Source organism: Acomys minous (genome assembly GCF_964271855.1).
Source record: "Acomys minous genome assembly, chromosome: 1".
Lineage (NCBI taxonomy): Eukaryota > Metazoa > Chordata > Mammalia > Rodentia > Muridae > Acomys > Acomys minous.
Window position 1 is genome coordinate 24,123,000 of NC_140483.1, and position 12,359 is coordinate 24,135,358.

At 42.1% G+C, this 12,359-nt stretch overlaps 1 protein-coding gene across 2 annotated transcripts in view; it reads left to right on the top strand.

The window, feature by feature from the left end:
* Positions 1-759: 759 nt before the first annotated feature.
* The window catches only part of NUF2 (NUF2 component of NDC80 kinetochore complex), a 31,380-nt gene continuing 19,780 nt past the window's right edge, over positions 760-12,359 (top strand). Inside the window, exons 1-6 of one of the 2 annotated variants that reach the window (XM_084795425.1) lie at positions 760-903; positions 2,496-2,569; positions 5,213-5,350; positions 6,577-6,651; positions 7,595-7,671; positions 8,171-8,232. In XM_084795425.1, the coding sequence (XP_084651551.1) occupies positions 5,228-5,350; positions 6,577-6,651; positions 7,595-7,671; positions 8,171-8,232 (337 nt within the window). In that variant the 5' untranslated portion in view covers positions 760-903; positions 2,496-2,569; positions 5,213-5,227. The remainder of the gene's footprint in view (positions 904-2,495; positions 2,570-5,212; positions 5,351-6,576; positions 6,652-7,594; positions 7,672-8,170; positions 8,233-12,359) is intronic. The other variant, XM_084795426.1, reaches the window with a different exon arrangement.

Consider the following 12,359-nt stretch of genomic DNA (forward strand, 5'->3'; position numbering starts at 1 on the left):
CATAGAGGGAAAAGAGAAAAGCAAAATTTTACATCAAGGAGAAGCAGTTCAGTCTGATGGGCTCTGTCTTTGAGAATAGTGGAGGATTCTCAGGACTGACGGTTGACACCAGAGGCTGTCTTCTGCCTTCCATATGCACATATACACATGTGCCTACACAGTCGTTAGCACATGCACACACAGTCACACAAACACACACACACACACACACACACACACACACACACACACAATTGAACTCTGGTCGTCTGTGCACAAATTCCAGCTAAACTACTCTTGAGCTACTGTGGGCGGTTTGGGTCACTTACTCAGTCTCTTTAATGTAGAGCGTTCTTTTAAGGCAAAATAAGAGTGTCTATCGATCCATTCGCGTTCCCGGCCCCACGCTTTCGTGAAGACAGCGCAGAACCCGACCCCATCAATGTTTATCAAACAGTGACATTGTTATTGTTACTCCATGATTCTCTATAACGCCTTTGATTCGCTTGAGAACAACACATCTTTTACACAACGTCATTTTCTGAGCCTAATGAAAGGGACCAGAAACTGCTCGCTAACCGGCAAATTCCAGAGAAAGTCTCTGACAGCTGGGTAAACACCTCCCGGAACTCCGCCCCCTACAAGCGTTGCTTTCCTGTCCCGCGGAGTCGCAGGTCCGACTAGAAGCCAAATCCCTGAATAATGGTTCCGCTACCCTGGAGCCTGGTTTGCTGCGCCACACGTCAGGCTCCACCCACTCCGTGTTTTCTGAGCCCTTCCGGCACCCGTCGCGAAGGAAGAGCGCTCTGTCGAAAGGGGCGGGCCTCGCATGAGAAGGCGGCTGGTTTGAAAAGTGACAACGGTCGGCCGGTTTTGTTTGGCCGCGGCTTGTAACTTCATTTCCTAGAGCTACTGGGACCGCAGGTGAGTGAGAGCGGGCGCGGGAAGATCAGGAGGAGGCCAAGGTTCGGGGAACCTGGGGTTCGTTAACGTAAGCTGGTGTGTTGATTGGAGACAGGGTCTCCTGCATCCCAGGTTGGCCTGGGAACCTGTATATACCCGTGGCTAGAATTCCATCCCCAAGGGACGAAATGACAGGCGTGAGCCACAAGAGTGGTGTCTCTGGGACTTGTTTGGTTGTGAATGCTTGTCAGTTTTCTATGCATCTCCGTTGCTCCTCCATCTCTTGCTTACACCAAAATCCATAAGTCAAAAGGCGAAAATGTCATACTTAATCCAAAAGCCAGGGAGCTGACTGTATATGGCTCTACATCTGTGTAACACAAGCTTCCAGCCCCCCATCCCCGCCCCATTATTTCAAGGAACTTTTTATTTATTTCGTTGAAATTGGGAGTTGCTTGTTTACTTTTACATTGCAAAACCGGATGTATAAAATTTAAGTTATTCCAGTTACTTAGACATGCTTTGCTTAGGATTGTAGTGTTACAAATAAAGGAGAAACAGAAGCTGCTAGAACTAATCTGTCCTATTTAAGCTAGCGTTGTCAGAGAGTGATTTTGCAGTATATAAAGTACTTTTAGTCTGAGCTCAAACTGTAGTTTAAAGGCCTTTCCTCTTTACACCACACACACACACACACACACACACACACACACACACACACACACACGTTGGAACTGAAATCGCACTATTAAAAAAAGATATAATTTGCATATGAGAAGAGATAATTTTTTTCCCTACTGGGTACAGGTGTAAGCCTCCGGTAGCTTTAGGTTGGGAAACTGGTCCTCAGAAATTCCCTGGGAGGTGTAATGAAACATTGGAAGTTTAGGAGAAGGCTTGGAAGGAATTAACTTGGATCAGAAAGAGCATTAGATTGTTAAAGGCTTTAGAAACTTAAGTGGGAAAAGGTGGAGTTTGTGTGGTAGGTAAACTGTGTGTAAGGGTTTGATGTTTTATAAGGATTAGCCAGTCAGCAGTGTTTTACACATCAGCGGAGAGCGCTGTGTGGTTATAAGTTTATGCCCACTCTTTTAGTGTTAAAACCTCTAATCTAGGTGTAGCTTGCTTTTGCAAGTAACCTCTTTCTAATGCTCTCGTAAACTGTTTCAATAACCGAGACGTAGATGAAAATATTGAATACTTATTTACTTTTTACCCTCTGAAAGCTTGATCATTTTAATCTAAGAAATAAACTGACTTCAGACTATTGAAAGAAAAAGCCCAGAATCTAACATGCGCCTAAATACAAAGGAGGACTAGGCAGGCCAGAGCTTATAAAGGGCTCAGTTAGGGCGCAGGGTCGGGGCCTTCTGCAGGGAATGGAAGGGGCTGGGGGTTTGGAGTTGTGGCTGCAGGAGGCACACAGCAAATGAAGGCTCTCCTGATGTACTGATGAGGTCTCCTGTGCCATTCATTGCCACCTACAGTGGCCTGGACCTGGGCAGGGATCAGAAATACAGTCTTAGGTGGAGAGGAAACTATCCTATAGAGAGGCCTCTGCCAGCTTATACCCTTATTCCCTAATGTAAGTGTCTATGCATTTCTTTTTATAGGAGGGCCTTGCCAAACCTTTCCTGTGTCTGCAGAGGGCTGTACTTTCTTGAAACACATCGAACAACTACCCAGGGTAGGATATTTTACTTTCCTATACCACATATATTGAAATAGATGGCTACTGTGTGAAGGGTCCAGATCTAGATTTGAGGTGCCCCTAGCTCTGAAGTAGAAGTTGGCAGTTATGAAATCTCAGTAGTAGAAGATAAAGATCATAGCTTAAAGCTCAAATAGTTATGGGAGAAGAGTGTGGGCAAAACTCAGGTTCTTGTAGGGAGGCCATGCTCCTCTCACTGGATAGTAAATGTCTTTCTGTATGAGTGCTACAGTTACCCACAATCAATAGAGGCGGTTCCTTCCTCTAACGCTCTTGTTTGAGACTGACAGTGTCTGGAGTGTTGAATTCATTTGGTGTTATGCTTTAAGAAGATACGGACTGGCGGGGCAAAAAGCTCAGTTTGGAAAGGCAGGACCTGAGTCAACCCCTGGGACCCACTTTTTATTTTTTTAAGTTCTAGGCATGGTGAAGTTTACTTATAATCTCAGCATTGTGGAGCCCTGGTGGTCAGTCAGCCTAGCCTACTTGAGACTATCTTTAAATAAACAAATGAATACTTGAATAAATAATTAAGTGAATGCCATATCTAAATAAATAAATAAGTAAGTAAGTAAATAAAGGTGGATGGCACCTTAGGAACAGAACTGGAGACTGCCTCTGGTCTCCGTGTGTACCTGCACACACACAAACGTGGACTAACATGAAGGAAGATGTTAACAAAGGTAGTAAATAGGACAGTCCGATGTTATGAAATTCACATTTTGTCAGTGCCCAGTTCTGCGTGTACAGATCCAGAACCTTGGAACCCTCACAGTGATAAGTGACCTTCTGTATGTTAATGGTTAGCTGTTGCCTGGAAGCCTCCAGTTGCCTTAGGGGAGGACTAGTTAGCAGAAGACTAAGGCAGTCCTATGGGGTTAGGCGTGCAGGCCCTGTCTCCTGATGCTGGCGAAGCAAGAGCCTGGAAGCTGTTGGCATTGATGAAAGTCAACCATACCTACACATGAAAGCTTTGGTAAGAAAACCTAAAGGGCTGATTTTGAGGAAGCTGGCGTGCGGTAGCCAGACACCTTGTGGCTCCTAGAGTTTGCAGTCCTTGGCCAGGTTGTCTCTTCCTGTGGTATTAACCCTCATCTCATCTTCCGCTCTAAGCCAGTGGGTATTTCTTTATGCCCCAGCTGCTCTAGCAGATGACTCACCGGAGGGCATGGTGGGAGCGCTCGTGTGTAGCAGGCTGCCAGAGGCATAAGTGAATCCGCCTGGGCTTGTGACTGTTGTGTCAGTGGGAACAGGGTGAAGATTACACCCTCAACCTGTGGGTCCTGACGTTACTGCCCTGGAGGGAGCGTCAGAACTTAAGGGTAGGACACCTAGTGTGTCCATTACATAATTGCTGTCTGCTTGGTACTTGCCAGAAGCCACTCCCATTTTAGGTACACATCTGTACTGATTTTTGTTCCCTGAGTAGGAAAAAGTATATTCATCTCTCTCACAAATGGTAAGGTTTCCAAAAATGGTGTCATAAAGGGATGGTCACATGTAAGAAAGTAGCAGAGAAGGCTTAGAAAGGACATCACAGCTTCCTTCATGGTTTTTTAGTGTCCTGTGAATAGGGATTTGATGCATTCTATGCAGTGACTAAAAATGGGATCGGTAGTGTTTTGAAGGGTGCAAGCAGAATCACGACGTTACTTAAGCAAGCTTGTTTTAAGGTGGCGATCTCCATTTATTGGGAGGAAAGGCAGGTTAGCAGAGCTGCTTTGGGGATGTATGAGGGAGACAGAATTATGACAAGTCTTAGTTTAGGAAGACACCAGTAGGAATAACCTATTATCTGTACACACAGATAACCAAGAGAGGTTTGCTGTTTTATGTTTCTGCTTTGCTGAGAGGGATTTATTTCTGTCTTAAATTAAAGCTGGTCTCTCTCCCTACCTCTCCCTACCTCTTCCCCTCCTGAACCAGCTCTCTCTCCTGCCTGCACCCTGAGTCATATTAGTCATTTTATGGTGTGTGTGTTGAGTAGACTATCAATACAGTAAGATAAAATCCAATTAATTTACTACCCTGTACAGTGTTGGTTGTGTGTAGCTTCTGCCACTGCTGCTGTCAGTCTTGAGCTCTGAGAAATAGTTCTCAGCATCTTGTGAGAGGCCCCAGCCCTTGTGTAAACAGAGAAAAACATACTTTTCCTGCTGCATGTCAACTCGAATCGTGCATCCCTTGTGGAAGAGAATACCAGGGAAGCTAACAGAAAATGGCTGTTGCTTTGTGATGAAAGTTACTTTACGATAAAACACCTTCCTTTCTTTGTGTGTTTGTACATGTAGATTAAAATTCATCTTTTGTTTTGTTTTGAGACAGAGGACAGAGTCTGATGCAGCCCAGGCTGGCCCTGGCCTTTATATAGAAAGCTATTCTAACTATTACCTGAGTCTCTGACCCTCTTACCTCCCCCTCCTAAGTGTCGGCTCACGGGTGCGCATTTGCTTGCCTGACTTAAACTTCTCTACCGTCCTCAGATATTTGCTGATACACTGCACTGTGAATGGCTCAACCACAGCTTGTTCCTTTTTTCCACTAACTAGCAGTTCCCAGATAATGAGAATTATTCATTGTGCTTGTTTCTGATCTTTGCTTTTTCTTCTGTTTAACTAGGAGGAGACTCCCACAATGGAGACTCTGTCGTTCCCCAGATACAATGTAGCTGAGATTGTGGTTCATATTCGAAATAAATTATTAACAGGAGCAGATGGCAAAAACCTCTCCAAGAATGATCTGCACCCAAACCCAAAGGTGAAGTGTGCCTGTCTTTGCGTGTAGTTACTGTTATTGAAGAGTAAAGTAAGCTGCCAGGTTTGTAGTGTGGGAGTTGCAGCATATTTGTTCTAGGCCAGTCATTTTTAATCTAGAGAAAGATATCTTACCTGATGTAATTTTAAAATAACATTAAGTTTATATGTGTGGCAACCTCTACATTCCCATTGGGAGCTCAGTTCTTTAATATGGTTGTTTTTCTTAAAGAAAAAAAAAGGCTTTAAACCATAGATATATTAAAGTATATTAAATTTTTTACTATTACTGGAGTGGTGGTATGAGGGTGTCATTTACTGGGGATATTGACAGGATTTATTCCAAGCGGTTTCCTACACATGCATGCTTGCAAACAGTCTTCTTTGGAAGCGTGCAGATTAATTTTCTTACATTATGCCCCAGGCGGGAATTGACTTATTTTGACAGGTGTTATTCTTTATATGTTTGGTTATTAAATGCAAAAATGAGCTATTTATATGTCACAGCAAAATCCCAAAGTCTCTCTCCACTTTGCTACGTTGGCCTTGAAGTTATAACATAGGAAGACTTCTTTCATAACACAGAATGTAAGCGTGTTTATCTCAGGGCACTTTAGTTCTTTAGGACGGAAAGAATGGCCTTAGGGCAAACGATGGCCTTCACGGTGAATCATACAGCTGTAGGAAAATATTACCACGTTTTCCCTGTGTTTCCGGCCTTTCTCTTCACCCAGTAGAGTTGAGTACGGTAGAGTTCTTAGGCCACTACTGACTTAGAAGACAAGGTTTTTCAATCCTGTGATTTCTCCATTAATTTTATAGCCATGATTTCAAGTGTTGCATTAAACTGAACTGCAGGCTGAGGTGACCTTCTATCTATAGCAGCAGGCTAGTCCCTGTGATCTATCTACAAAAAATAAAAAATAAAATCCTGGGTGTTCGGCGTTTCCACATTCCTGACAGAGTTCTGGAAGACTCCCCGTCTCCGTGCCTGGGGTGGGTCTGGATAGGCCAACTCTGATTCAGAGGTAGCCGGTTGCCTTACTTATTCGCCACATAAGAACAAACTGGGATGTACCATAAGGCAACTTAAAATGTGAAGAAATTATGACGTATTTTGAGGGAAAATAGACGATATTCTCAGGTTTTCTTGTTTGAATCCATTGGCTGCAGCACTGGCTGGTGATGAGGGTAAATACACAGACATTGACTGTTGTTTCTCTGCTGTAGCCTGAGGTCTTGTACATGATCTACATGAGAGCCTTGCAAATGGTGTATGGGATCCGGCTGGAGCACTTCTACATGGTGAGTTAAGAAGGGGGAAAGTACCTTTTGCTTGGCGTCGGTTGTTACAGCAGTTCTGATCACAGTGCATGCTGCCTGAAAGGATGCGGGTCGCTTGACTTGATTTCCAACAAATCGAAAGGCTTATATGAAATGACCTCACCTTCAAGGGGCTTGTCAGCCTATTGTTAGCTTACACGAGAACCTTTAGTAAGAGCAAAACTATAACAACGGACTGAAGGACACTTGCGAATTACTAATTCTATACAGTTATTCTCAGATGTGTAGGTCTGGCTTCAGGGGCTTTAAAAAACAACTTCCAGGGCTTCAGGAAAATTTATTTTTTTATTTTAGGAAGGGCTCCAAGATTAAAATAGAAGATAGGCAGTAAGGTTGAAGCAATTGAAATGAGGCAAACCAAATAGTTGTAGTAAGAAATACCGTTTTTCTTGATTATATTTGTGCTGAAATTCTCGTGTGAGGGTCGATGAAGATGTAATATTTGTACATGTCATTAGGATTTTTGTTTTAACTGTTTTGATAGCCCAGGCTGTCCTTGAGCTCATGTTTTTCCTGTGTGCTTGCATTATAGACACTAAAACTCTTAGCTCCTTGTTTACTGTGGAACTTTGCAAAGGTTTAGGTTTTGTTTTGTTTTGTTTTTACAAAATGAGGTACCCCTCTGAAACAGGCTTGTAAACGTTAAAAGAACAACGAATTACAGTATAGGGCTCGATGTTATTTCCGTTAATTTAAAAATCTTCATTAAGTGCCCACTGGGAACTGAACATCATGTATTACTGTCAACTCTAACTGTGTACTACGCATTGTTTTTTCTCGGATTTAGTGGTAATGAATTAATATAATTTGATCATGTCCTATAATCAAAGGTCTTATAACCTTCGATGCTTCTCATGTCGTCTAGCTAATTTGTGATTTAGATTTCATGATTTATTTCATTCAGATGCCAGTGAACATCGAGGTCATGTATCCACATATAATGGAAGGCTTTTTACCATTCAGCAATTTATACTTTCATCTGTGAGTAAAGGGTGTTTTCTTTTCATCTACTTTATATTAAACTCGTCTAATGGTATGATCCTTGTGAAAGAACAGCTTCTTCCACTTTATCTCAGATATGCTCAGATATGCCCACGTGGGAATTCTGACTTCCCCTCTAACACTTGTCAGGATGCTGTCACCTGACATTGTAAAATGCTCTAAGTCTAGAACTGTCTTTTTGCTTTGTGCTCCTGAAGAGTCTTAGCATCACCAAGAGTATATGCTGTATATTAAGTTTATAACTACCATGGTACTGTGTGAGTATTGGTGCAACATGCAGGAAGCACTAGGTATTGCATGAATACTAATGCATTGCAGAAGTAGGTGGCAGTCCTGCAGGACTGCACTGTAGTCGGCTTCTGCCCTGACTGCCTTGACCACTGAGAAGGGTAGTCAGAAACATGTTTGAAAATAAGGTGTTTACTGTTGTGGGCTTCAGTACCTAACGTCCCTGCTCTTCACTGTTCTCACCTTCAAGGGAATCATTTATGCCCATTTGCCGGGTGAATGACTTTGAGGTTGCTGATATTCTTTATCCAAGTAAGTACATTTCTCATCATTTAATTTTCATCTTTTTTTCCTGCCAGTAAACATTAAAGAAAATTATACAATTAAAATCTTTCAGAAAGTTAACTTTTTGTACTTTATGATCTATAAAAAGCTGTTTTTCAGTTGATTTTTCTTAAAACTTCATGTTTTTAAAATCTTTCTATAATTGTGGAAGATAACTTTCTTTTTGTGTTGATATTGTCCTGCCAAACATGATGGATGCTCCGAAAACTCCCTGGCCTTTCTCTAAGAAAGGTGACAAGCACCAACACCACTAAGCGGCACAGTACAAGAGGGGCAGAGGTTTTCTGTCTCCCTGGAACTTGGGGTTCTGATGAGAAACCATGCTTGTGATGGGCAGACTATGCCTGTTTCCACAGAAGGCTAAAATTACGAAGACGGTTGAGGTGGGGCTTGAGTGTGCCCAGCCCATCTGCAGGTCGAAGGGAATGCTGCCTATTGAAAAATGTGAGCGGAGATAAGAAAAAAGGGCAAGGCCGTCCAGTTCTGAACCTATTTTGTTATTTAGCAACTCAATCACAGGGTTACATTTAAAAATTGGGACTCCAGTGAAAATTATATGAGGGTATGCTGTTGAATAGTGAGTTATCTGGCCAAAGTTGTTAAGTTAGTAATTGCTCTTTACCATGTAAGGCTGATTCTGAACCACGGATACTACATTGCTGTACGACACGCTGTAATTGCGCACCGTGTTTCCATGGCCCATACAAGTTTCTTGCGTTCCTTTGCAGGCAGTCCCCTGTGGCCACCACTCTCTACAGCACTGATGTGTCTGTTATCACTTTGGCTTCTCACCGTATTTCGTATGATGGAGTCATATAGTACAGTCTTTTTTGTCTGAGTTCTTTAAACAGTGCTTTTGAAATTTATTCATCTAACTGAGATTATTGGTCCTTTGCTTCTTTTTCTTTTGCAGTATTCTTATGTTAGTGTATGGCACAATTTATTCATCATAGGCATCTGAGCTATTTCTACTGTTTAGCCATTATTGGTGAAGCAGCTATTCTGGATATGATTTCATTCTCTGTATAAACACTAAGGAGCAGAGATTCTGGTTTGTGTGATAAGTGCATGCCTAGATTTTCAAAAAGTTACTAAACTCTTTTCCAAAGTTGCTATGTCCACATCAGCAGTATGTAATAGTTTTCATGGTGCCTGGTCCACCTTGGCTTGAGTATTATATTTTTAATTTTTGCCATTCTACAATGGTTTTAGCTTCCATTTTGGTATGACTAATGACTAATAAAACTGAGCATATGTTCATATGCTTATTTACTATGATATATCTTCTTTGGTAGAATTCTTTTCAGATCATTTGTCTTTTTTTAATATTTTAAAATTTAAAACCATTTATGTGTTGGTGTTTTGCCTAGTGTATATCTGCGTACTATGTGTGTGCATTGCCCACAGAGTTCAGAAGAGGGCATCAGACCCCTAGGAACTGGAGTTATAGGTAGTTGTGAGCTGCCGTGTGGGGGCTGGGTGTCAAAACATGAGTCCTCTGGAAGAGAGTGCTCTTAACCACTGAGCCACCTCTCCAGCACCTTGTTTATTTATCTTCTTGTCACTTCAGATATTTTTCAAATAGATTATCAACTGATTATGCACATATTTTTCTACTCTGTTATTTGCCTTTTCAATTTTATAGAATGTTTTATGAGCAAAATAAATTTTAGTTTTTATTTTATTTTATTTTATTTTATTTTATTTTATTTATTTTACATTTATTTTAATTGATTTTTTAAAAAAATTATATCTTACTAAGAAATCTTAGCTTGATCTAAGTTGCTGAGCTTTGCCTCCATGTACTTGGAGCTATTGTCTTGCTTTGATTATTTAATGTTTTGGTTATTGTATATAGTGAGTCACTGTTCATATTTTCCCCTTTGCATGTGAGTGTTGTTAATCTGGCATTCTTTGTTGAAACATTACCCTTTCACCATTAAATTACTTTGATACATTTATTTTAAAAATGAGTTGACATAATAGTGCATACCCATTCAAACCTACCACAAACCCCCGAACATGGTGGTCTGAAGTGTGGGGAAGGGCTTGGCCAGCAGGCACCCGAGTTGTTCGCCTGTGGCAGCGCGTAGCGCTGGGGTCACTTTGGCAGTTTCAAACAAAGTGAAACTTGTTCTTCCTGCAGGATCCAGGAGGTGGGCTCCTTGGTATCCACCCACAGGGATTCAAACTGTGCTCACAAAAAGCCACACGCACAGGTGCTTGTAGCAGCTTAGTTCACACTTCCTAAATCTCGGACACCATCATGGTTTTCAGTGGGTCAATAAATAGGCTACATCCCGGCAGTGAGATGGTATTTAGTGCCGAATGGAAATGAGCTATCAATCTGTGAGAGAGAAAACACGGACAAATCACAAGTGCAGATTATAAGGTAAAAGGCTACACAGCTATATGTAAAAGACCAAACCGTACACCAGAGAGAAAAATGAAATGGTGAGGCTTAGTGGAGGAGGAGGAGGAGGAGGAACAGTTCACTAGGACACAAACGTGTTTTAGGACTGTAGAGCCGCTCGGTGTTATTACAGTAGTAGTATGTACGTGCCATTCTGCAGCTGTTACAGTGCACAGACGATGAGCAGCAGCAGCAGCACATCTACGTAAACACGCAGAGACAATGATGTGTCAGTGCAGATGCCTCCTTCCTAATGGCAGTGACACTCACGCAGATGTTAAGAGAGGGCCTTATAGGTGGGCTGTTGAGAACTATCTAATCCTGACTCAGGTTTTGCTATGAATGGAAAACTTCTGAGAAATAAAGAGGTATATAAGACATCAATTGGCCACATATCTGGGCTTGCTATTTGCTGGACCCTGGCTTAATTCTGTCTGTCTGTCCAGGTTCCATGCACTACTCATCTACATGTCTGTCCTCACATCAAGTAGACTGCTGTATGATGAGACGGGAGATCAGGCAAACAGCGCGAGTTCATGCATCACGTTTTCCTCAGGCGCTCATCTGCAGCTGTGCAGCTAGGCTGGCTCTATCTTAGCTGTGTGAGCTGGGTAGCTGGAGGCCCATGCTGTTCACCTGTGTGTTGAGGCGCCCTTCTGTCACTTACTAGTTTCTGATGCTCATCTCTGTGGAGCGGATCTGTTCTTTGTTATATTCACTCTTCTGTTCACGGCAGCGCGTTATACTGCAAGGGACACAGGGTCACCATCTGCCGCTCCACAGTGAAATCTATTACTATGATAGCACACACGGTTCCAAGTATTGGGACCTGAATGTTATCTCCATGGTCTGCAGTGTCCTGTTGTGCAGCATGCATTGGGATTGTGTCACTGAGTAGGGCCCTCCATGCATTTGGACCAGTTGGTTAGTAGTGTTCCTTCAGATTTTCTCTTAGTTGCTGTATAGAGATATTAAAATATTTTGTGAATTTATTCTTCCCACTCTCACTGTCTTTTAATTGGAGTGTTTAGCGAACGTGTGTTAAATGTTATTGATATGATCAGGCTTAAATTGACCTTTAATCTTTTTGTTTCTTATAATAGTTATCTATTTCCACTTTTTTCATTTCTTGCTTCATCTTTTGGCTACTGGGTTTTTGGTTTTTTTTAAAATAGCTTTAAAAAGGATTTATTTATTTTTGTGTGTATCATCATATGAGTGTATGATACACTTTGTGTATGGTACATACCACGTACATGCCTAGTGCCTATGTAGGCCAGAAGAAGTTGCTGGCTCCCTAGAGCTTAAGTTCCTTGTGCTTGTGAGTGCGGCCTGGTTCAGGTTGTCTGCAGGAGCAGCGGGCTCTTTACTCTGAGCCATCTCTCCGGCTCCTCATTGGTTGTCTTTGTAGACATGGCCTTACTGTGTAGTCCGGGCTGGCCTAATGATTGGAATCCTCTGGCCTCAGTACCTTGACTGCTCAGTTCCTGCTGTGTCCTGACGTGCATGCTTCACCTTCAATGCTAAAAGCCAATTTTCTTAATTACGAAATTCTAAGTTGACAGCTTTCCCCGAGCTTGAAAGGCCTGCTAACTTTGTTGAGAACAGTATCTTGAGGAAGACCAATAATAAAAACCTTTGATATAGGAAAGAAAATATTTATTGCAATATTCTATTCTGG